The sequence below is a fragment of the Canis lupus genome, chromosome 21, assembly GCF_011100685.1.
Source record: "Canis lupus familiaris isolate Mischka breed German Shepherd chromosome 21, alternate assembly UU_Cfam_GSD_1.0, whole genome shotgun sequence".
Classification (NCBI taxonomy): domain Eukaryota; kingdom Metazoa; phylum Chordata; class Mammalia; order Carnivora; family Canidae; genus Canis; species Canis lupus.
In genome coordinates, this window is record NC_049242.1 from 20,779,990 (window position 1) to 20,802,852 (window position 22,863).

The 22,863-nt window shown below is 47.0% G+C and overlaps 1 protein-coding gene across 3 annotated transcripts; it reads left to right on the forward strand.

The window, feature by feature from the left end:
- The first annotated feature begins 7 nt into the window (after window positions 1–7).
- KCTD21 (potassium channel tetramerization domain containing 21) lies at window positions 8–16,087 on the forward strand. 3 transcript variants are annotated; one of them, XM_038568495.1, is made up of 2 exons: window positions 8–64; window positions 12,989–16,087. In XM_038568495.1, exon 2 carries the CDS (start codon window positions 13,019–13,021, stop codon window positions 13,799–13,801), a length of 783 nt encoding a protein of 260 aa, XP_038424423.1. In that variant the 5' UTR covers window positions 8–64; window positions 12,989–13,018; the 3' UTR covers window positions 13,802–16,087. The 3 variants fall into 3 exon arrangements, with proteins under 3 accessions (XP_038424423.1, XP_038424424.1, XP_038424425.1); XM_038568496.1 differs by having other exon boundaries at window positions 12–106; XM_038568497.1 differs by lacking the exon at window positions 8–64 and adding an exon at window positions 827–1,085.
- The last annotated feature ends 6,776 nt before the right edge of the window (window positions 16,088–22,863 follow it).

Below are 22,863 nucleotides of genomic sequence, written 5' to 3' on the forward strand. Positions count from 1 at the left end.
CCCCCCCCCTTGCAAAGCTGCGCTGGCCGCCCGTGGAGGGGAGGCTGCAGAGCGAGGGCAGGAGGTGGGTGCGGCGCGGCCGGGGACGCGGGCGCAGAGACAGCCGGTGAGGGGACGTGGGCCCACCTGGCACCTGCCCTACTATGAGAGGTCATCTTTCCTACCTTAGCCTCGCCATTCTCATCTGTGCAATGGGGATGGCATCGCCAGAGGCTGCGGGGGAGGGGGCGATAATTGGGGAGAGGGGGCGGAGCTGGTGGAAGGAGTCTGGATGAAGGGGAAGGTTGGAAAAGCCCGGATAAAGAGGGTCGAGACTGTGGGAGGAGTCTGTGGGGGGTGGGGGGGGGGCAAGGCTGGGCGGAGTCTCTAGGTGTGGAGGAGAACTCGGGTGAGGTCGGAGAAGCGGTTGCCCAGGGCTCGGAGTCAGTGCTGAGAAAGCCGATAAGCCAAGCCGAGGTTAGACTGGTTGGAATGGGCCAAAAAGCACTGGAGGAGGGGCGGAGACACAAAGATGGAAAGATCCTTCCCGGCCATGGAAAGCCCAGGGTCGGCCGCGCGCTGACTTGGTTTGGGTACGGGAGACCCCGAGTGGGCAAACACCCGCGAGTGCACAGAACACCTCCCTTCCCTTGTGATAGAAATAAAGAGCCCATTTCTTGAACCCAGTGCGTCACACACATGATCTCATTCAACTCGCATACACTGGAGAGGCATCACCATTATCTGTTTACAGGAGTAAAGAGAAATGAAGTTGGCCAAAGCCACCTAGGACTCCTTACTCCAAAGAACCCTGCTTTATTTCCTGCAGTCCAAGGAGGCAGAGGTTTAATCTGGAGTGGATGGCAGGGAAGAAACAAAAGTTTAGATGACCCGCCCTATGCAGGTTGCGTGACAGGACCAGCTTCCACCCTTCTGAATGCCAACCTGTAAGGCAACCCTCCTACGGATGTTGTGAAGATGAAATGAGAAGCTGCATTTGAATTGTATAAATTATAATGGTTGTCAGGTGCAGGAAGACCCTAAGGAAGAGAGTGATTGAAATGGAGTGCTTGTGCCTGAGGAAAACCACAAGATGAAGCTTAAGAGTAAGCAGAGAGGATGAAGGAAAATTCTGGAAGAGGATGGGGGGATGGTGTTGGTTGTTGGGCATCTCTGCCACTAAAGAGAATGCAAATGGGGAAGTTGGGTTGCCAGGTCAGGTGGCCTCCCGCCTCCAGCTCACCTTTCCCTATGCTGTGCCCTGCTAGGCAACTCACTGCAGGTTCTGTGTGTGTTACCTGAGTGTAGACAGCACTGTTTCCCACTACAGTGTGGGTTGTGGGGTAATGGAGCAGCCCTGTGGGCTTCTTAGAGATATGAACTGGACAGAACAGGGCTGAAGATACAGCTGTTGAGCGTGGGGAGGCTAGGAAGGGGAGGTAGGTGAAGGGCAGTGCTCCCATATGGACCTTAGGGCTGTGAGCCAGTCTTTTATTGTGGTGGACTGAGTAAGGGGGATGGGTGGGTGGGTGGAGGGAGTCTGATCTGGTTTACTGAGAGACACTTTACTCACTCTGAGTATTGTCACCCTTGAAATTTACCCAGCCACAGTCAATCTCTCTCCTGCACGGTAGTAATTCCTACATTTACTTCCAGGTGGTCACCTGGGCCTTCCTTAGATTCCAAGCGGAAACTTCAAGGAAGTGTTTTAAAATAAAAAATGTTTTAAAATTCAGGAAATGGTAATAAACTTCCCTATTGGTAGATCTCAGTCTGGGGTGAGGAAAATGAATCTGACTAAGCAGGGGAAGAAATTTCCCCTTCTGATAGTCTGCCTGCTTCAGGGAATTGAGAGGGGCGAGATCCCAGCCTCAGCAGGCTAGCCAGGCACCCAGCTACTCAGGTAAAGCAGCTTCTGTAAGGGGTGAAGATAAAATGCTCTGGACGGTGTAGAGAAGGAAGGAAGGAATCCCTGCTGAAGGGCCTAGCAGATGAATGGGATTTTCCTTCAAATCGCAGGCAGAAGGGACGCCAGATACCAAATTGCAGAGAAAGTAGAGGGCCTGGCATGGTTGGTCTCTATGGGAGGGATAATAATAGTATCTACTTCATCTATGAAATCAGCAGACATAAAGTGCCTAGCATAGGAAAAATTGCTCAATAAATGTCAGCCATTGTCATTATTGCTGTAGTTACAGTCACCATCTATCCAGCAATCGACCCAGGCCCACACAGCTAGCCTGATTCGCACACAGGCCCAGGTGATGTCAAAGCCCCTCCAGTTCTTTTTGCCTATCCACAACATTTCTGAGGCCCAGGATGGGCCCCTCTTTGTGAACATTTCTCAGTGAGCTATAACAAGAGTTTCTTTCTTGTGGCAGCAGAACCTCTGGGTTCTGGAGGAGGCAGGGGAAGCAAGTCAACAACCATCTGTTCCCAGCCTGGATCCTAACACAGTGACAGGCCGTCCTCGCATTATGGTTTCTCTGAGTGGTGGTTCTATGGAAAGAGACCGGTCAGTTTTAAATTCTGTCTCCTCCACCAACTGTGAGCTCTTTTAGCTTCACCCTGGTTGGCTACCTCATCCTCCAAGAAACAGCAGCAATGGGACGCCTGGGTGGCTCGGTTGAGCGTCTGCCTTTAGCTCAGGGCATGATCCTCGGATCCAGGATTGAGTCCCACATCGGGCTCCTTGCAGAGAGCCTGCTTCTCCCTCTGCCTCTCTGTGTCTTTCATGAATAAATAAGTAAAATTAAAAATAAATAAAATTTTAAAAAACCAGCAGCACATGGAGAGGAAAAGACTAGATTGTAATGCTTCTTGGGAGTAGTAATAACAAGCCTGTGTACTGAACCTGGCTGTTTATTGTGGTCAGGCACTCTGACTGGAATTTTACATCTGGAGTCCCTAAGAGGGAAGCATTCTTTTCTTCCCCCTTTCAAAATAAAAATATTTTTAGAACTTTCAAGGCTACAGAAAAGTTCAAAGAATGGCCTTTCACCTAGCTGCACCAATGTCACCCTTTGCTGATTTTCCTTTCACCACACAGACACGCCTTTTTGCTGAACTATGTAAAAGTTACAGATGTCTTGACACCTGTCCCCTAAATTCTTCAGCATGTATCTCCTAATTACAAAATTCTCCAACATGACCATAATACCATTCTCATACCTAAGAAAATTTGAAAGAAGTCTAATAAACAGTGGATGCTCAAATTTCTCCAACTGCCAAAAAATATCTTCTGTAGGTTATTTTTTTTTATTATTGGAGTTCAATTTGCCAACATATAGCATAACACCCAGTGCTCATTCCATCAAGTGCCCCCCTCAGTGCCCGTCACCCAGTTACCCTGTAGGTTATTTTTTTATCAGATGTCATCAAGATTCATGCATGATAGTCTTATCTCTTTAATCATCTCATTTCATCTAGATAAGCCTCCTCGACCTGTGTGAATTTGTGTTTGATTCTTTTATCAGTGATTAGTCAGGGTTCTTTTTTCTTTCTGATGATGCTGTGTCCTTACTGCATCACATCGGGAAGTGTGTGATACCAGGGTCCTACCATCCCTGAGTGCTAAATTCGATTGTTGGTTAAGGCCGTGATTGCCTGATCTCTCCATTTTTGTAATTTTTCCCTTTGTAATTAGTCTTTGCAGTGGTTCTTTGAGACTGTCCAAATTGTGTGCTCCCTGTTCTTCTCACTACATCCGTTGGTGATCCTTGCCCAAATTGCAACATTGAGGGTTTCAAAATGGTGATTTTTCTAATATGCCATTCTTTCTGTATTTATTGGCTGGTATTCTTTGTTATAGAATCATTTTTTCCTCTGTGTGTCTTTGTCTCTTCTTCCCATCTCTTTTTTTTTTTTTTTCCTTTTTGGAGTAACATAGACTCATAGTTTTGGGGTGTTTTTTTGTTTTGTTTTAAAGATTTTATTCACTCAAGAGAGACACAGAGAGAGAGAGAGAGAGGCAGAGACATAGGCAGAGGGCAGGGAGCCCAAATATGGGACTCGATCCCAGGACCCCGGGATCACGCCCTGAGCCGAAGGCACACGCTAAACCCCTGAGCCATCACCTGGACGTCCCTCATGATTTTTTTTTAATTCAATGTGTGATATATATATAGCCCATTATCATCATTAATCTTTTTTGGTACTCAAATTATTCCAAATTTGGCCAAGGAGAGTCCTTCAGGCCAGCTCCTCTGTTGTGTTTTGGTATCATTGAGATATAAATCACATGTAATGATTTGATATATGTATATATTGTGAAATGATTACCATGATAAGTTTAGTTACCATCCATCACAATGCAGAGTTATAAAAATATTTTTTTCTTTGATAAGAACTTTTAAGATCTCCTCTGTTCTTTGGACAGGATCTCATTAATCTTTGATTGTTTCTTTGCTATCTGGCAAGAGATGTTCCAGGCTCACCTTGCATTTTTTTCTGTCAAAGTCCTGTAATCATCAATTTCCCCAGGAAACCCTGGTTTCTTTTTGTAGGAGATAACATTTAGAAACCAAGGACTGGGGCCAGGTGTGCTCATTGTTACTGGAATATCATTTCTAGGCTGTTTGAGCAGAGCTAAGAAATGAATAAATGGATGAATGGGCAGGCAGATGAATAATTATCAGTAGATTTACTATTGTTGCAACTGGTCCTTACTGTGTAGAAAGAATAGGTTGCATAGCAAGTAGTTTCATTATGGAAGCTCAGCAGTGACAGTAATGTAGGAAATTGCATAGAAAGCCCATGCCTATTGCAGGACTTCATGAGTGGACAGACTATTATCTAAAACCTCTGTGGCTGGCTTCAGTCTTTTGCTCAAAACCTAGACTAGAGGACACCAGGCTGCCTCCAAAGGACTGGTTCTCTGAGGAATGCCCAAGCCCAGAACCTCCTCCAGGTCATGACTCAGAAATCAAGAATGCAGATGAAGCCCTGGACCAGGGATTTATTCGCTCTGCATTGGTGAAATAAGAATAATGTAATCTGTCCTACCAGGATCCCAGAGTTGTTGTAAGAATATATATATATTTTAATTACCAACCAGTCTTTTCAACAGACATATTACAAAATTCCTTCTCTTTTTTGTTTTAATACTATAGTTTGAAATGTCATTGCATTATAGTGCTATTTAATACATTACTAGTAGTTACTAGTTATCTTAACTAGCATCTAAGGTAATTATTTTTCTTCAGATATTTTCAGGTTATCATTCATCAATTTCTCCAAAGTAAACTTTTAATCTTTTTTTTAATCCTTTGAAAAAATACTATTGGGATTTGGACAAGGATAGCGTAACAACTGTAGTTGATTTTAGAAGAACTTTAAGATATTTCATCTTTCTCAGAAGTATTATAAGTCTCTATTCAAATCCTATTTATGCTCCTTAATAAAATATAATGGCTTATATTACTGGAGGGGGCACAAGCTTTGGAGAAAGACCTCATTTGGAATTCTAGTCTGCTGCCTCTAACTGTGTGATCTTAAGCAGCTGTCCTCGCTACTCTGTGCTTCAATTTTATAACCCTAAAAATTAGGATGATACTTATACCTATCTCACAGCATCAGTGTGGTATTTTAATGAAACAATCTATAAGAAAATGCCTCACATAGCTCAGGGCATGTCCTCAGTTCTCAGGAAATTTTGATTCTCTATGCCCTGGTCTTTTTTTTTTTTTTTTAATTTTTTTATTTTATTTATGATAGTCACAGAGAGAGAGAGAGAGAGAGGCAGAGACATAGGCAGAGGGAGAAGCAGACTCCATGCACCGGGAGCCTGATGTGGGATTCGATCCCGGGTCTCCAGGATCACGCCCTGGGCCAAAGGCAGGCGCCAAACCGCTGTGCCACCCAGGGATCCCTATGCCCTGGTCTTTATGTAGGTCAGAATCAAATTGAGATGGCAAGTATAAGAGCACCTGGTAAGAGGTAGGAGGGGCACGAGTGCCAGATCTCTCCAACAGCCATTGCTCACAGCACAGACTTTGCAGTTAGACGGGCCTAGACTTGATTTCTGGGACTACCACTGTTTGGGGCAGATTCCTACCTCTTAGAGCCTGAGGTTCTCATTTGTAAAATGGAGATAATACTTTTCCTTGAAGGAGCATTGAATGAGCTAACACGTGTAACACAACTAGTGCAGGTATGGTACACAGCCGGTACTTAACAAGTATTAACTGTATCCTTCATGAGCATTGCAGGAACAGGTGGGTTCCAGGACAGAGTTTTAAAGTAGGACTCTTGAGCAATGGCTTGGCTGCCCTTCCTTACAGGACATCTGCTCTCAAAGAATTCTGTTTTCTGTGGCACAGAAAGTAGACGTTGCAACCGGGTGATTTTCAGGCCCCAGACTAGAATTGCCCTTCACATGGCACCCAGAGGGGCCTTAAGATTCCCTCTCATTTGGGTCACAGACCCATTTCAGGGAGGACAGAATTCCAGCAGCAACTCCCAAGTCCCCAGGTCCCCTGGCCTTCCTAACCCAGTCAGGTGGCCTGAGGATCCGCAGGGCATAATTTCCTGGTTTGACACCAGTCTTTTTCTCCAAGAGGGAAATAGGGCTGAGCTTTTTTCTTGGTTCTTTTCAAGTTGTGAGGCAGACTTAGAAAGTCTCCTGCTTCAGAAAAAATTACTCATTCAGAAGCAGTGGTGGGATTTCTTTTATCTGTTTCCTGATTCAGTTTGCATTCTCATCCATCTTTTTTTTTTTTTTTCAGATTTTATTTATTTATTTGAGAGAGAGAGCACCAGGCAGGGGGTAGGGGCAGAGGTAGAGGGAGAAGCGGAGTCCCTGCTGAACGAGCTCACTGCAGGGCTCAATCACAGGACCCTGAGACCATGACCTGAGCTGAAGGTTGACGTTTAACCGACTGAGCCACCCAGGCTCCCTTTTCATCCATCTTTTCTACTCTGGCTTTGAAAAACCTGGCTTTTCCACTGCTTTGTCATTAGACATCATCAGCTGCTGTTGAAATAGAAGGGCTTGGGCCTCTCAGTGGACTTGCCCTGTGTCAGCCATAGAGGCATTCTGGGCCATCTCCAGGTCCTGTCCCCACGTTCTTTGATGGGAGGGGCAGAGCCCAGGCTGCCAGTGGACTAGCCACCCAAGGACCCTACCCATCTGGTCTAGACAGAGAATAAGGGAGTGTGCATCTCTCACTCACGTTGAGACCCTGTGGCAGGAAGGATGAATGATCAAAGGTGTTGGACCCACACAGAACTAGATTCAGATCCCAGCTCCTCCACTGACTCTTCAACTTTCTGAGCCTCAGCTTCCTCATATCTCACAGGGTCCTTATAAAGACATTGAATGAGAAAATGCATGTACAGCATTTAACACAATGCTATCATATTTTTCTCTATGTTTTTGTTACAAATAAAATGCCACTAAGTGTTACATGAAGCTCCTCAGGTAGTGAGAACAGGTGAGCACTCAGTAAATGGTAGCTATCTTGCCAAGCAGGACAGTATTTTTAAAGGATCCTTTGGAGATTCTTAAATTTGTTTGAAGCTATTACAGCTTTTTGTCACTATTACAACTCTTCGCAGCCTGAGAGGGCTGAGGATGGGCTCTCTGCTAGCTGGCTGTGTGTCCTGAGTAAATCATTAGTCTCTCTGAGTCCCATTTTCCTATCTGCCAAATGGAGAATAATGCTTACTTTTAGGGTTGCTATAAGAATTTAAAAAGCTGGTGACTGTGAAGGCCTTGGAAGTAGTAAAATGCTCAGTAAACATTCATTCCTTCTCTGTCTCAGTCTCTCCATGCTGCCCTCCTCCCATCCCCATGTCACCAGCATCCGCTATGTGCTAGGCAGTGCCCATGCAGGGACATGAGATGTGTCATTGCTCTCAAGGAGATCACAACTTAGGCAGTGGTTTTCAAAAATACATTTTATCACAACCCCCCAGTATGAAGATATATTTTATATCACAATCCAGTTCATATACAAACTGAAACAAAAATTTCCCAATAATATATGTAGCCAGTTACAACCCATTGTATTGCTTTCATGACATGATCACAATCTTGATTCATTTTCCAGTTTATGAAGTCATTTACACATAGTAAAATTTACCCTTTTGAGGTATACAATTACATAAATTGTGTAACCTTTATAACAGTCATTTGACTACCACCACATTGAGAGATAGACTATATCTATCACTCCAAAATATTCCCTCTTGCCTCTTTGTACTCAATCTCTTCCCCAGTCCAGGCCTGAGCAATCACATATCTTATTTCTGTCTCTACAATTTTGCCTTTTTCAAAATGTTCTATAAATAGGATCACCTGCCGGGATGCCTGGGTGGCTCAGCAGTTGAGCATCTGCCTTTGGCTCAGGGCATGATCCCATGGTCCCAGGATCGAGTCCTACATCGGGATCCTCATGGGGAGCCTGCTTCTCCCTCTGCCTATGTCTTTGCCCCTCTCTCTCTCTCTCTCTTTCATCTTAAAAAAAGGATTTTATTTATTTATTCATGAGACACACAGAGAGAGAGGTAGAGACATAGCAGGGGGAGAAGCAGGCTCCCTGTGAGGAGCCTGATGTGGGGGACTCGATCCTGGAACCCTGGGATCACACCCTGAGCCGAAGGCAGACGCTCAACCACTGGGCCACCCAGGCGTCCCATAAATAAAATCTTTAAAAAAAAAAATAGGATCACCTGCCATGTAACCTTTTGAGGCCAGCTTTCTTTTACTTCACATAATGCTTTTGAAATTCTTCTGTTGTGGTATAAGTCAGTAGCTCCTCTCTTAGTATTCCTGAGTCATTCCCTTGTATGGTTGTACCACAGTTTGTTTACCATTTACATTTCAGTTGTTTCCAGGTTTGGGCAATTATGAATAAGGCTGCTATAAATACTCAGGTACACGTTTTTGCATGGATGTATGTCTTCATTTCTATGGGTACATAACTAGGAGTAGGATTGCTGGGTCATGTGGAAACCATATGCCAAACTGCTTTCCACAGTGATTGTACCACTTTGCATTCTCACCAGCAATGCATGAGAGTTTCCACTGTTCTGTGTAGTCAGCAGCATTTGGTGCTATCGGATTTTTTTATTGGAGCCATTTTAATAGGCATCTAATGGTCTCTAATTGTAGTTTTAATTTTCGTGTCCCTCATGACTACTGCTCTTGAGCATTTTCTCGTGTTTATTTGTCTATATGCCTTCTTTGGTGAAGTATTTGTTTAGATTGTCTGCCTGGTTTTTCATTAGGTTGTCTGTTTTCTTCTGAGTTTTAAGAGTTCTTTATATATTCTGGTTAACAATCCTTTATCAGATCTATGTTTTGCAAATATTTTCTAACAGTTTGTCTTATTTTCATTTTCTTAACAGTATCTTTTGAAGAGAATTTTTTCCTTTGGATAAAGTCTAGTTTGTCGATTTTGTTTCATTTTGTTTTTATGATTTGTGCCTTTTGGGTCCCAGCCAAGAAATCTTGGCCTAACCCAAAGTCATAAAGGTTTTCTCCTGGAAGTTTTATAGTTTTCAAAAGATTTTACGTTTAGGTCTATGATCTGTTTGGAGTTAATTTTTCCTACATGGTCCAAGATATGGGTTGAGGTTCTTTTTTTTGCATGTGGATTTCCAGTGAGCTGCATCTTGATAAAGCCAGGGAGGAAGACCATGATCATAACATGATGGATTGGTGGGCACTGCCAGGGGGACTGTGCAAAGGGCCAGGAAGCCCAGGTACTAGGCTCAGGCAGTTGCGTGGCTGGGAAGAATTCACTGCACTTTCAGGGGAAGAGAAATTCTGTATTAGGCCTTCTGGTAGCCATGGAACATCCAGTTGGAGATGTCCAGCAGACAGCTGAGTGCACCCCAGGGGCTGTAGCTCAGTGAGGATGGTTCATCCCCACCTGACCACAAGCCCCCCCAACACCCCGGAGATGCCAGTTCCTTTTTTTTTTTTTTTTTTTTTTAAAGATTTTATTTATTTATTCATGATAGTCACAGAGAGAGAGAGAGAGAGAGGCAGAGACACAGGCAGAGGGAGAAGCGGGCTCCATGCAGGGAGCCCGATGTGGGACTCGATCCCGGGTCCCCAGGATCGCGCCCTGGGCCAAAGGCAGGCGCCAAACTGCTGCGCCACCCAGGGATCCCTAGATGCCAGTTCCTGTCTTCATGTGTAATGGTGCCTTTTACACCGGGCGGGGCCTGTGCATCCGTGATGGTGGACACAGTGGTGCTGCCCCTAGAAAATAGGGTGTTAAAGGACTGAGCTTTGTGACTTGTGGGCATGGGGAGAATACCACAGAGCGGGGGGCAAGGTGGTCAGAAAACATGGCACCTAACTAGTCTCTTCCCCATCTGCCTGCCCCACCCTCTCCTCAGATGATGACAGAAGCCACATGGCTGGGAGGCAGAGGCAGGAAAGCAGCTCTCCTGCCTTTGCAAGCAGAGAAATAGGAGTTTGGGTATCTACCCAAGAGCCCCCAGATATGCCCTGACTGCCTCCCCCACCCACAGTGCTCTGTGCTCTTCAGCACTAAATTCAGTGGAGATATGGGGTCTGGCCCACAGAACCACGGGGAAAGACAGCCCAGCCTCTCGGATGGCTGAGTCTGCTCTTTCCATTGGAGCTAAGCCACTTTGCAGAGCCTGGCCCTTAAGTCAAGGAGAGAGACTGACAACTAAAATATGCAAATTACTATCTAGAAAGGAAGGGAGATCCTGGAATAAGGAAGGGGGCAGCCCTGGCTCCTGGGTCCATCACCTCCTGGGTGACCAAACTGACCAGACCCAGCCCCGAGCCAGAGCACCTCCCCCCAGCTGCAGGGCTCTGCACAGCCCCTCGCCCACCCCTTCTGTTGGACTTCCCCACTGTCTAGCAGCCCATCTGCTCCAGGCTTCTGCTGCCGATTTTGCAACTTCATCATGGCTTGTTTCTCTTCAGGCACTCCAGATGGTTAATGCCTTTCTGCAATATCAAAATGCCCCATGAGATGGGGAAGGAATCATGAGGGGACTGCCTCCCGGCCCCCGACAGTTGGGTGGGGCTGCTCCATCCACCAGCATGGCCTCCATCCTCTGGCAGGGGTCTCCATCCTCTGGAGTAAGGGGGCCTTGGTATAACCAGCCTCAGAAGGCAAGTGTGGTGAAGGTGAGAAGTGCTCTGGCCTGCTCGCCACACTTGCTGGATGACTTTGGGGGAAGTCCTGCCTGAGACTTCTGTTTTCCCATCTGAACAGTAAACATGACAGGACTCATTCCTGACCCACTCCCACAGCTCTTGGCCCATCCTCCTCACCACTGCAGCCTCACTACCTCGTGTCTTGGTGTCCTCGCCAGCTGGGCTCTTCTCGTGAGCAGAACTGGAGCTAATTCTACCCTATGCCCCTCAGGCCCAGCATCAGGGAAGCATTGCCTAATCTGTTCCACAGGTGGGATCTTGGGAAAGTATCATGTGAGAAGCTACAAGGGTACATCCCCTGCTTTCTAGAACCTTAAAGAGAAGTTAGACTCCAAGACTTCAGGTTGAAGGAGACTCGCCAGCCTTAGACGCTAGAGGCTGCAAGGTGGCAGGGAAGGGGGGATTTGTTAAGAATCGGGTAAAGTTTCAGTTTGCACTGAAATTTAAGGTTTCAGAGGAGGCTGGGGTGTCTTCATGATGGGAAAGGGCAGGCCACCAGGAGCCAAGAGCATCTTCATAGCAGGGCAAGTTGTTAAAGGAGGATGAGATTCCAAGAAAGGCTATCAGAGCCCAGAGGTCTGAGTGGCCCATTGTAAGCCTGGGAAATAGATGGAAATGGCACTACTCATAGCCAGTCATTATGAATGCTTTGAGATAGAAAAATAATAAGACGTCATGGGTACAGCAGCAGGGGTGCCAGGCTTGGAGACATAAGTCTCAGAGCATTTGCTAGGTACTTAGAATGTACCAGTGTTTGGCTGGTAAGCATGTACATATTTTTGTCTCTCATATAAAGGGACCTGGGTTTGAATCCTGGCACAGCCAGCCCTTCATCTCTCTGAGCATGGGGAATGAATCCTGGCAGTGTTCTTCATGTACATGATAGGAATGGATGGTAGTATTATCTATGTCAAAAGATGTATGTAAGCAGATTGTGTAAGAGCGGGTAACAGAGCATCCATCCAGTCCAAGCACATTTTCTTTTGTTCCTTAGAACAGTGGTTCTCTGTCTTAACTGAACATTTTGAATCACCAAGGGTGCTTTTAAAAAACACCAGTTCTGGGGTATTAAAGACCACTTACAATGATCTCTGGAGGGTAAGAACCATACTTTGTTTTTTCTTTTCTTTTTTTTTTTTTTTAAACTCCCTAGTGAGCCTAATGTGCTTTAGATGGTGTGGTTATTATCAACCATCCATTTGTTTATCAAGCATTCATTCATTTCAAGCTCTAGGACTGTAGGCTTGATCTATAATAAGCAGTTGAGAACTATGCGTACATAGATGTTATGGACTGAATGCTTGTGTCTCCCTAAGTTCTGTGTTGAAATCCTAATCTCCAGTGTGATGGTATAAGGAGTTAGAACCTTTGGGAGGTGATTAGGCCATAGGAGTTGAACCCTCATGAACAGGATTAGTGCCTTTATAAAAGAGACTCAGGGATCCCTGGGTGGCGCAGAGGTTTGGCGCCTGCCTTTGGCCCGGGGCGCGATCCTGGAGACCGGGATCGAATCCCACGTCGGGCTCTCGGTGCATGGAGCCTGCTTCTCCCTCTGCCTGTGTCCCTGCCTCTCTCTCTGTGACTGTCATAAATAAATAAAAATGTTTAAAAAAAATTAAAAAAAAAAGAAACTCCAGAGAGTTCTATTGCCCCTTCCATTACAAGAGGACACAGAGAGAAGATGGTCATTACCAGACACCAAATCTGCCTACACCTTAATCTTGAGCTTTCCAGCCTCCAAAACTGTGAGAGATAAATACTTAAGCCAACTAGTCTATGGTATTCTTTTATACCAACCCCAACAGAGTTAAGACAGCAGATATGGTTGGGTAATTTCTCACTTTTCTCCCTGTCTAGAACCACTTTCCAACACCCCAGCCTCCTGCCATGTCTGACCCCATCACACTGAATGTCGGGGGGAAGCTCTACACAACCTCACTGGCAACCTTGACCAGCTTCCCTGACTCCATGCTGGGTGCCATGTTCAGTGGGAAGATGCCCACCAAGAGGGACAGCCAGGGCAACTGCTTCATTGACCGCGATGGCAAAGTGTTCCGCTACATCCTCAACTTCCTGCGGACCTCCCACTTGGACCTGCCTGAGGACTTCCAAGAGATGGGCCTGCTCCGAAGAGAGGCTGACTTCTACCAGGTGCAGCCCTTGATTGAGGCACTGCAAGAGAAGGAGGTGGAGCTGTCCAAGGCCGAGAAGAATGCCATGCTCAACATCACCCTGAACCAGCGTGTGCAGACAGTCCACTTCACTGTGCGGGAGGCACCTCAGATCTATAGCCTCTCCTCCTCCAGCATGGAGGTCTTCAACGCCAACATCTTCAGTACCTCTTGCCTCTTCCTTAAGCTCCTTGGCTCCAAGCTCTTCTACTGCTCCAATGGCAATCTCTCCTCCATCACCAGCCACCTGCAGGACCCCAACCACCTGACTCTGGACTGGGTGGCCAATGTGGAGGGCCTGCCAGAGGAGGAGTACACCAAGCAGAACCTCAAGAGGCTCTGGGTGGTGCCAGCCAACAAGCAAATCAACAGCTTTCAGGTCTTCGTGGAAGAGGTACTGAAAATTGCTCTGAGTGATGGCTTCTGCATTGATTCTTCTCACCCACATGCTGTGGATTTTATGAACAATAAGATTATTCGATTAATACGGTACAGGTAAAAGGACCCCAGCAACCCTGGTGGGGGGCTCCCAAGAAGCTCCACATCACCCAAGATCTTGGAGAGTGTCTCACCAGTGGTGTGAGGCAGGGCGCTACTAATCTGTATTAATCGCATAGCAGGACTTGATTCACCCCACAGTGCAGTCTACCTATAGGAATCCATGTGTTCTCTCAACGGAGCCACCTTTTTTCCTTGCCACTTTGAGCTAGAGATGGGCAGTTTGTCATGACAAATGAAGTATCTGCCAATGTGTCCTAAAGGCCACAGGAGGGCTTTCTGGCTACAGAGGAATGGCTGGTTCTTCATGGGTACCAGCGCTCTCTGTATCACTAGGCAGTGCCTCTCTCAGCCCTCTGTGAAAGGAGCCCCTCATGGAAGGGAGGGGGTGAAAACAGGGAGCTCCCTTCAGTTCCCCAGGACGTAAAGTCACCAGATAGTCCCACTCCTCCTGCTCCTCTGTCCCTAGGATGCAGCCAGGACCTTGGACTTGTTCACCCAGCAGCAGCCACATTTGGCTGGCTCAGAAATGCAGAAGGATTTCAGAGCTGCGTTCTTGACCGACCCACACTGTGGCGGGGAGAGATTTGAGCTGTGGCATGGCCCAGACGAGGGAGCGTCCAGCCAGGGTTCAGAAGATGGGGATATCCCTCTTGACTGAGTCAAATATAGTAGACATTTGGGGATTTCTCACTTCAGAGATGAGTTGTTGTCCTACAAAGATTTTAAAGTATCTGGAGCCAGTGCAATGAAAGGCATTTCATGATGTGGACTGTTACATGATTTTTGTAATCCTTTTCCCAAGAATTTGAAGTATCATTGAAACAGATCATTTTAAACAAATAATATTATGGACTCTCAGGGTTGGAAAAGAATCCAGTGGTCACTTAGTCCTCCCCAGCTCCCAGCACACCCCAACCCATGTGGGGCTGAGTGCCTCGCCCCAGGACCTTCAAAGTGATCATATATCCCTGCTTGCATACCTCCGGCAAAGGGAAGCTCATCATGCCCAAGGCAGTCCCTGCCATGACTGGCCAGGGCTGGCTGTTAAAAAGCTCTTCCTTCCATCAAACCAAAATCTGTCTTTCCACTCCCATTTTCTAGTCTTGGTTCTAGACCTGCCTTCTCACCCACACGTATACTTTCTCTTTCAAAATAGTCACCTTAAGAAGCCAGACACTTAATCCTGACTATATTACTACTTTGGAATTAGGTTCCCAATAGCATTTGTCTTCAGAACCAAGGTCAGCCCATCCTCCACCCACACACCCCCTACACCCACCATCCATTGTAAGTCAGTCCCATTTTGTGATGGCTTTGCTTTGTTTGTGACCACAATTTCACCCATCTTCTCACCAGCCATGGCTCCGCATAGCTTTTGACCACTTCCTGTTGGAGAATGAAGATTTGTCCTCTCAAGAAAGTGTTGCCAGAGGAAGGAGCCCAGGGGCTCCTAGGAGAGGGTGCAGCAAGGAGCCCAGGAGTGGGCTGGACACTCTTAGAGTATCCTATCCTACGACACTGCTCTGAAAGACACAGCCTTCCACTGTGGCACTGTTTCCTCCTTGAGGGAAGGTCTAGGGCAAGACACCCCAAGCCACCACTTCCCAGGGGGTGATGAACAGTGCAGACCTCAGATCTGCACATTATGATTCATCCCTGGAGCATGGCCTTGGAAGTCCCACAATTTTCCCCATTGGGCAGAGACCCTCAGACAACACCAGGGAAGCCTAGTGACATAGTCACCCACTGGCTGAAGAAGGGGCGTCTTGTAGTTACAGCCTGGGGATAGGGAGCCGGTATGCTAGGCCGTGAGCAAAGGCTGCATCTGTTAGGTAATAAAGGCCTCTTCCTCATACAGGGGGACCCAGGAGTCTCTGACAGCTGTCCCAGGCCACCAGGCCAATGATACTCAAGAAAGTCACTCAGGGGAATCCAGATTAGAACAGGTTAGAACAGGTCACAGAAGCTGTGACCCAACAGTTGAAGGAAGAAGTCTTGTAAATCACTGCTACCCGTTTCTCCTCCATAAAAAGTCTCTTTCTCCATCTTTTCGGTGCTTCTTAATTCACACAGCTTGATGTTAGAGAAAGTAAAGGACCTGTGAAGTCACTAATGTGCTATGTGACTTTGTGCAAGTCACTCACCTCACTGAGCCACCTCCATTTCTGCATCTGTGAAATGGGCATAACAATAATACATAACCCTACCTACCTCACAGGGCTGTTGTGAGGATCAAATGAAATAACGTATATGAGAATCCAATATACATGATAAATGGTGTTGCTATTTTGTGTCTGCTTATAAGGGTAAAAAAAAAAAGCTGGCCTTGGAGTCAAGCTGACCTGAATCTGAATTCTGGCTCCTTTCCTCACTGTGTGACCTGGGATAGGTCACCAGGCCGCTCTGATATGTTTCCTCCTGGGGTAACAACCCCACCTCCCAGTGTTATGTGACTTAAATGAGCTGTGAAAAATTCCTAGCTAGGCCTGGCGCATAGGAACCCCATAAATGCTTGTTCCTTCAGGAAGTAATCGTGATGCACTGCTGTGAGTACAGTTCAACAAGCTTATGTGGAGCACTTGGGGTGTGAGCCCCAAGGATGCAAACAGCCACAGTAAGTTCAATCTTGAAAGGCTCAGAGGACCACAAAATGTGCTGTGGGAGCTTGGAGAAGGCAAACTCAGTTTTTAGCAAGGGCTTGATGGATGGCCAAGTTGGGCCTTTAGGGGTAGGTTGGGTTGTGATAGCTAAACAGGGTACCACTAGTACAGGACACAGCAGGAGCAGAGACCGGGGAGGTGGGCAGGAAGGGGGAGCCCTCACAGCTCCAGCGTCAGGGGAGCTGTGTCCCTCTCCAGTGAGTGCAGCCATCTGCCTTGCAAAACAGAGCATGGAGCGGTTCAGGGAGCAGCATCCCAGAGGACGAGTGAGTTGGAGTGAGCAGGCACTGGGAGGCGGAGGTGTGCATCTTGTGAGCCCTTCCCTGCCCTGAAGAAGACCTAATGCTGATCAGTGAGCTCAACCAGTCAGCTTAGCCTTTCACACAGCTAAGAGCTTTGTCCCAACTGAAGGGCAATGCCAGGCACATGTTTGTTGACTCTCTGTTCCTGCCCCAGGTGTGGTGCCATGCATGCAGAGGGATGGTCAGGAAGGGGGCTGGACAGAAGCCTAAGGCACCTTGGTGTTACCACTTCCTGAGGCCAGCCACCACATAGGGCCCCTGCATGTTTGAAGGCCACCTCAGGCACTCCTTCCTGTGACCTTCCTGTGACCTCAGAGTCACCTAAAGCCCTTTGCCCTCTTATGAAGGACAAGCCTTGAACCTTTCTGTTCTGCCTTCAGGCCAGAGCTCCCTGTGCAGAGGGAGCCATGGTATACTCCTGCCCTCCTCCCTACCCCTGCCTGCATATATCACAGTGCCCAACACAGCTTCACTGGCCCGGATGCAGTCACTCTGCTTCTTAAACAGATGTATGGTCTCAAACCTAGCACTTTTTTAACTGCCCCTTGGTTCACCCAAAACGTCGAGGTTTGTTTTACAAATTACTCCTGAAACAGGCTACTATGACTGTGGCTGGGCCAAGGTCAGCCTGAGACCAGTTTCTCAGCTCACGTATCTAGATAACCAGCCCATCTGTCTACGGCCATACCACCCTGAACACGCCCGATCTCATCTGATAACCAGCCCATCCCTTTTCTGTGGTTTCTGCACTGACCCCTAAGTCTGCCTGGGCAGGAATGGGGGGTGGAGGGTGCAGGGCTGATGGGGGGGGTGTTGGCAGAGAAAAGAGGCCCTGTGAGCCTCTTGCAGAGCAAAATAACCTTGATAACCAGCCCATCAAAGGGAAGGGCTGGGCTTTTTTTTCCAGGTCCTATGGGCTCCTGGATGACAGCTCCATCTGCCTAGACAGCCTAGTGACCTTAGTCTCCTTTAGAATCTTCAGGATAGCATGGCACCAAGCAAGGAACCATGGAGTCAGTCTGATGCCACGTGGGTTCACCGCTGTCTGGGGCATGGGAGCAAGGGGGTCCTGAGGAGAGAAGTCAGCCTATGGAAGCCAGAGGTTCACTGAGCAAGCCACAGCACCCAGAACCCCATCCAATACAAAAGACAACAAAACAAGCCCTGTGGTGCCACTTTTGGCTTTGATTTCTGGGCAGGAAGTGCTTGTCTGACCCTCACTTACCCTGGTCCTATTTCCTACCAACTTCCTTGGCCATCCCACCCCAATATACAAGGCATTTCAAAGCCTTTGTCAACATTTCCCAGTTAGCTGGCAGCCCTAGAATGTTCTAGTCCATTCTCATGCCAGGTCCCTCCCCAGAGCCTAGGTTCCTTTTTACTGAGGTTTTGGGTAAAGGCCCAGTTGAGTCACATTGGAAATCCTCTAGAGATCCTGCCAGCTAAAGACAAAGGTTAATGTGTTGTGACATGGGTACTCCCTCCCCAGCCCCAATTAGTTCACTTTATAAGCCCAATATTGGTAATAAACACCTTTTGTTGGGTACCTCATAGGTTCCCAAGCTCCTTCACATCTATAGTGTCCTTTCACAGAACTCTAAATATGCCATGCTGTTCCACACCTCTGCCTGAGCTGGCCTTTCCTGCCATCTTCATAGCAAATATCTGCTCATCCTTCAGTGTTCTGCATTAGCCTTGCCTCCTTGGCTCACTGCGCAGTTAGTCCCAACCCCCTTTGCCACCCTACAGCTGGTGAGGACTTTTGCCATCATACTGCAGCTGCTCAGAGTGCTGAGCTGCTCAGTGTGTGTCAACCAGCCCTCAGAGTAAAGCCCTGATTTATAGCGTTGACCAATTTCCATGGTGCAAATACTCTCACTGTAGTCAATTTCAAGTTACCAAAGTGATGTCACTGGTCATCAGGAAAAAGATGCATGCAATGGGCTCTGGAGAGCCGGGGAGCCTGCCACAGAACTAGAATTGCATGCTTGTGAGGGCAGGAGCTCTGTCTTGCTACTTGTATGACCAGTGCCCAGCACACATAATAAGGTGCTCAATGTATGTTTGAAGGACCTCCGCCACCTGCAAAAGAAGACATTCTCACCCCCATGATGTCCTCTTCTGGCTCAAAATCCCTCTTGCTCCAAAGTCCAGCTCAAACATTTTCCTATAGCATAAGTAAAAGTCCAAAGTTCGTAGCTCTTTAAGACCAGTTTCAACCTACTTTAAGAATATAGATTCTGCAGTCAGACTGCCTGGAGTCAAATCCTGACTTTGCCACTTCATAGCTATGTAACCTTGGGCAAGTTCCTTAACCTCTCCATTTTCTTGTCTCTAAAGTAGAGGTAATGTAATAATGCCCACATTATAGGGTTGTTACAAGGATTTTTTTTTAATTTTATTTTATATTTATGATAGGCACACAGTGAGTGAGAGAGAGGCAGAGACATAGGCAGAGGGAGAAGCAGGCTCCATGCACCGGGAGCCCGACGTGGGATTCGATCCCGGGTCTCCAGGATCACGCCCTGGGCCAAAGGCAGGCGCTAAACCACTGCGCCACCCAGGGATCCCCTGTTACAAGGATTTAATGAGGAATATATCTATAGCTTTTTGAATAGTGCCTGGAGTTAGAGTAAATGCTATACATACTACATTACTTATTACTATTACCATTATCATCATCATCACTTTCTGTCCTCATTTTACTTCTGTCTTACCTGCCCACTCTCTCAGTGCCTCCTGCATAATCCACATGGATTTCCATCTCCTGACCTTTGCCCAAGCCACTCCCACTGCTTAGAGTGTCCCGCCCTCTCCTCTGCAGTGAACCCAAACGCTGCCCATCCACAGTGGACACCAGTTCTCACCCTCCGCCACCCTCCCACTGAGCCCTTCCTCTTCTGGTCTTCCGGTGCCCTTCTGGTTGGCATCTCCATGGGTCATCACATGTTCTGTTTATTCATATACTCTGTTAAGCACCTACCACATTCCAAACCCAGGGCTAGGCTCTGGGAAATCAAAGATGAACCCAAACATTCCTCTCTCGGGGAGTGCAGTGGGAGAGAGGTAAACAAATTCCAATATTGTGGGCAGTGCTAAGGCAGACTGGACCACAAATGGGATGGCCAGCTTTAGCTACAACTCCCCAATGTATACACCACTTTACAGGGTACAAAGCACTTTGCTTCCTTTTTCTCAATCCTCACAGCACATTCTGAGAGGCAGCATAGGAGGGGTTTTTTTCAAAGATAAAACGTAAGTACAGAGAGAGGAAATGACTGTCCTGTGACCACACTGTGTGTAAGTACATGCCTGTCACATAGTAGGCCCTTGGCTATTGAATTAACTGTCATTAAATTCAAGTTAAGTGGCCAAGTGGAGGTGAGAACCCAGTCTGAATCCTCCTTCAGGATTATTTCTACTCAACTGTGAGGTCAAGAACAAAATTGGGTTTTCAAGTGGCAGGACTCTGATCCAGGCTTTTCCATCAATGTTCCAGGTGTCATTGGGCAAATCCTGTCACTGTCTTGGCCTGAATGCTTTCTTGGCAAAATGCAGGAAGGTGAAGTTCAGCTCTACCAGCTAGCGATCTCTTCTAGCCAAAGCTGGATAGAAAAACGATCCTCCTAGCTCTCAAACTATATGAGCAGAGACCAGAAGTCCCTTGATGGGGCTGCCAAGGGGGCTTCAGGCACAGGACTGGCCCTCCCTATCTTCTCCTAGCCTTTCATCCTGTGAACATGATACTCGGGTGATGGAGCAGTCCTGGGATTTTCATACTTCCCAATGTGAAACAATGGACTCTACTAAGTGCTGCTAGGGCTAAAACCACCAGGCAAATTGAAGTCACTCAAATGACATGTCACACTTCTGGCACTCCCATGAGTGAAGTCCGAAAGCTTTTGTGAGGGTGTGGCTCATTCCCCTGAAACCCCCACCTCCTTAGAAGAAGTTGGTTAGACAGGCTGAGTGCCCATCATCACTCCTGAGTGGAGAGAAGGCCTCCCTTCCTGAGAGGACTATCAGAACATGATACCCATTGTCTATTTTTTGGCATAGAACCTGTGTTGTTCTAGAAGGAACATAACTGGCCATGAAAGGCAAAGAGGAAAGAATGAGCCTTCAGTCAAGCAGACCAGTCCAAATCCTGGCTGTGACATGTGACCCTGGCCAGCACCATCCTCTCTCTGTCTAAGTGACTTCATCTACCAAGTGGTGATAAAAATATCTATAATACCTACCTGATGGAGTGATTATAAGGCTTAGTGGAAAAAATGCATGGAATGTACCTGGATCCCTCCTCTTTCCTTCCTCTCTATACTCCTTGCTCTCCACAAACTCTCCTAAAGCAGGGACTACCTCTCACACCCCTATATTCTTAGCTTGCAGCAGACTGCCCCCAAGGGGAGCACGTCAGTTTGTGTTTGTTGAATGAATGAGTGAACGCCACTGCTTTCCCTGTGAGGAAACAGGTCCCAGAGTGGTGGAGGAATTTGTCCCAGTTACATTGCTGGGGAGGGCCGCAGAAAACCTGGTTCCCAGCCCTCTCTCCATACAATACCTTGTGTATGCCATGTTTAGCAAAACTCTCTCTGCACACCAGACTCTTCCTTTTTTTTTTTTTAATTTTATTCATTTATTCATGACAGACACACAGAGAGAGGCAGAAACATAGGCACAGGGAGAACCAGGCTCCCCAGGGTGAAGCCTGATGCAGAACTTGACCCCAGGACCCCAGGTTCACAACCTTAGCCAAAGGCAGACGCTCAACCACTGAGCCACCCAGGTGCCCCCAGACTCTTCTTTCAACCTCTTGGTTGGTGAGTAACAGCCTTGGAACCAGAACCCAGATCTGTTGGGCTCCAAAGCCATGAGCTTGTTCCACAAGGCCCACCAAAAGCTCAAGTGGGGCATAAGCAGGATTTTAGACCTGTTTCCTAGGCATGGGTTTAGCTAGTACTGCAAGGGATGAGCCTCAGTTGGGATGATGCCTCACCACCTACTTCCCTGCATAAATCTGACATTGGACAACAGCCAAAATCTGAGGCTGAAGGCCAAGTGGCCTTACCTGCTCCTCTTTGCCAGATCCTCATTGCCAAAAGCAAAGAAAAAGGACATACTCTCTTTCATCATTTCTAAGACATGTTTTTTCAAATTCCAGAGACCCTGAAACCCGATGAGACTTGACCATAGATAGTATTTTACAATTATAATTGGCAGCATTTACTCTAATGTGGTGGGACGTAAAATAAATTTGTGTCTTGAAATTATCTTAGATAAAGAAAGATCCAGGCTGAGCTGCCCAGGCCAGTGTCACTGCAGATCTGTGTGCAGTTCCTTTCCCCTGGGCTATCTGGAGCCTGGAGGCTCACTTTCCTCTGGCTCTGCCCCTTGGCACCCTCCAATAGCAAAAGTGGCCAGGGCCACAAAACTGGTGAGTGGCAGGGCTAGGTCAGCTTCCTGTGGGCTGGACCTGCTCCTCCTCCCTTCTCTCCCCAGTGCCCAGCATAGGGCCTCCTCATTCAATGCCAAGAAATATGATTGACAACAATAAGGGCTGACACTATTGAGCCAGCAACATTCCAAGTATTTTATCATCACGAATATTCTTTTTTTTAATATTTTATTTATTTATTCATGAGAAACACACAGAGAGAGGCAGAGACACAGGCAGAGGGAGAAGCAAGCTCCGTGCAGGGAGCCTGACGTGGAACTCAATCCCAGGTCTCCAGGATCAGGCCCTGGACTGAAGGCAGGGCTAAACCGCTGAGCCACCCGGGCTGCCCTTATCATGAATATTCTTAATCCTCACCAGAGCCCTGTGAGGTAGGAACAATTATTGCTATATCCGTTTTATTTTTTTTTTAAACTCAAAAAACATTTTTTATATCCGTTTTATAGGTGAGTGGTATGGGATGTTGACATTGTAACGCCCAGTACCTAAGAATGTAACTGTATTTGGAGAGTCTTTAAAGAGGTAATTAAGTTAAATGATGTCATTAGGGTGGACTCTAATCCAATATGACTTGTGTCTTTATAAAAAGAGGAAATTTGGACACAGACACAGAAGGAAGGACCCTGTGAAGACACAAGGAGAT

Bases quoted from the DNA above. Each gene is read 5' to 3' on its own strand.
- KCTD21 (XM_038568495.1), top strand. From the start codon at position 13,019: ATGTCTGACCCCATCACACTGAATGTCGGGGGGAAGCTCTACACAACC.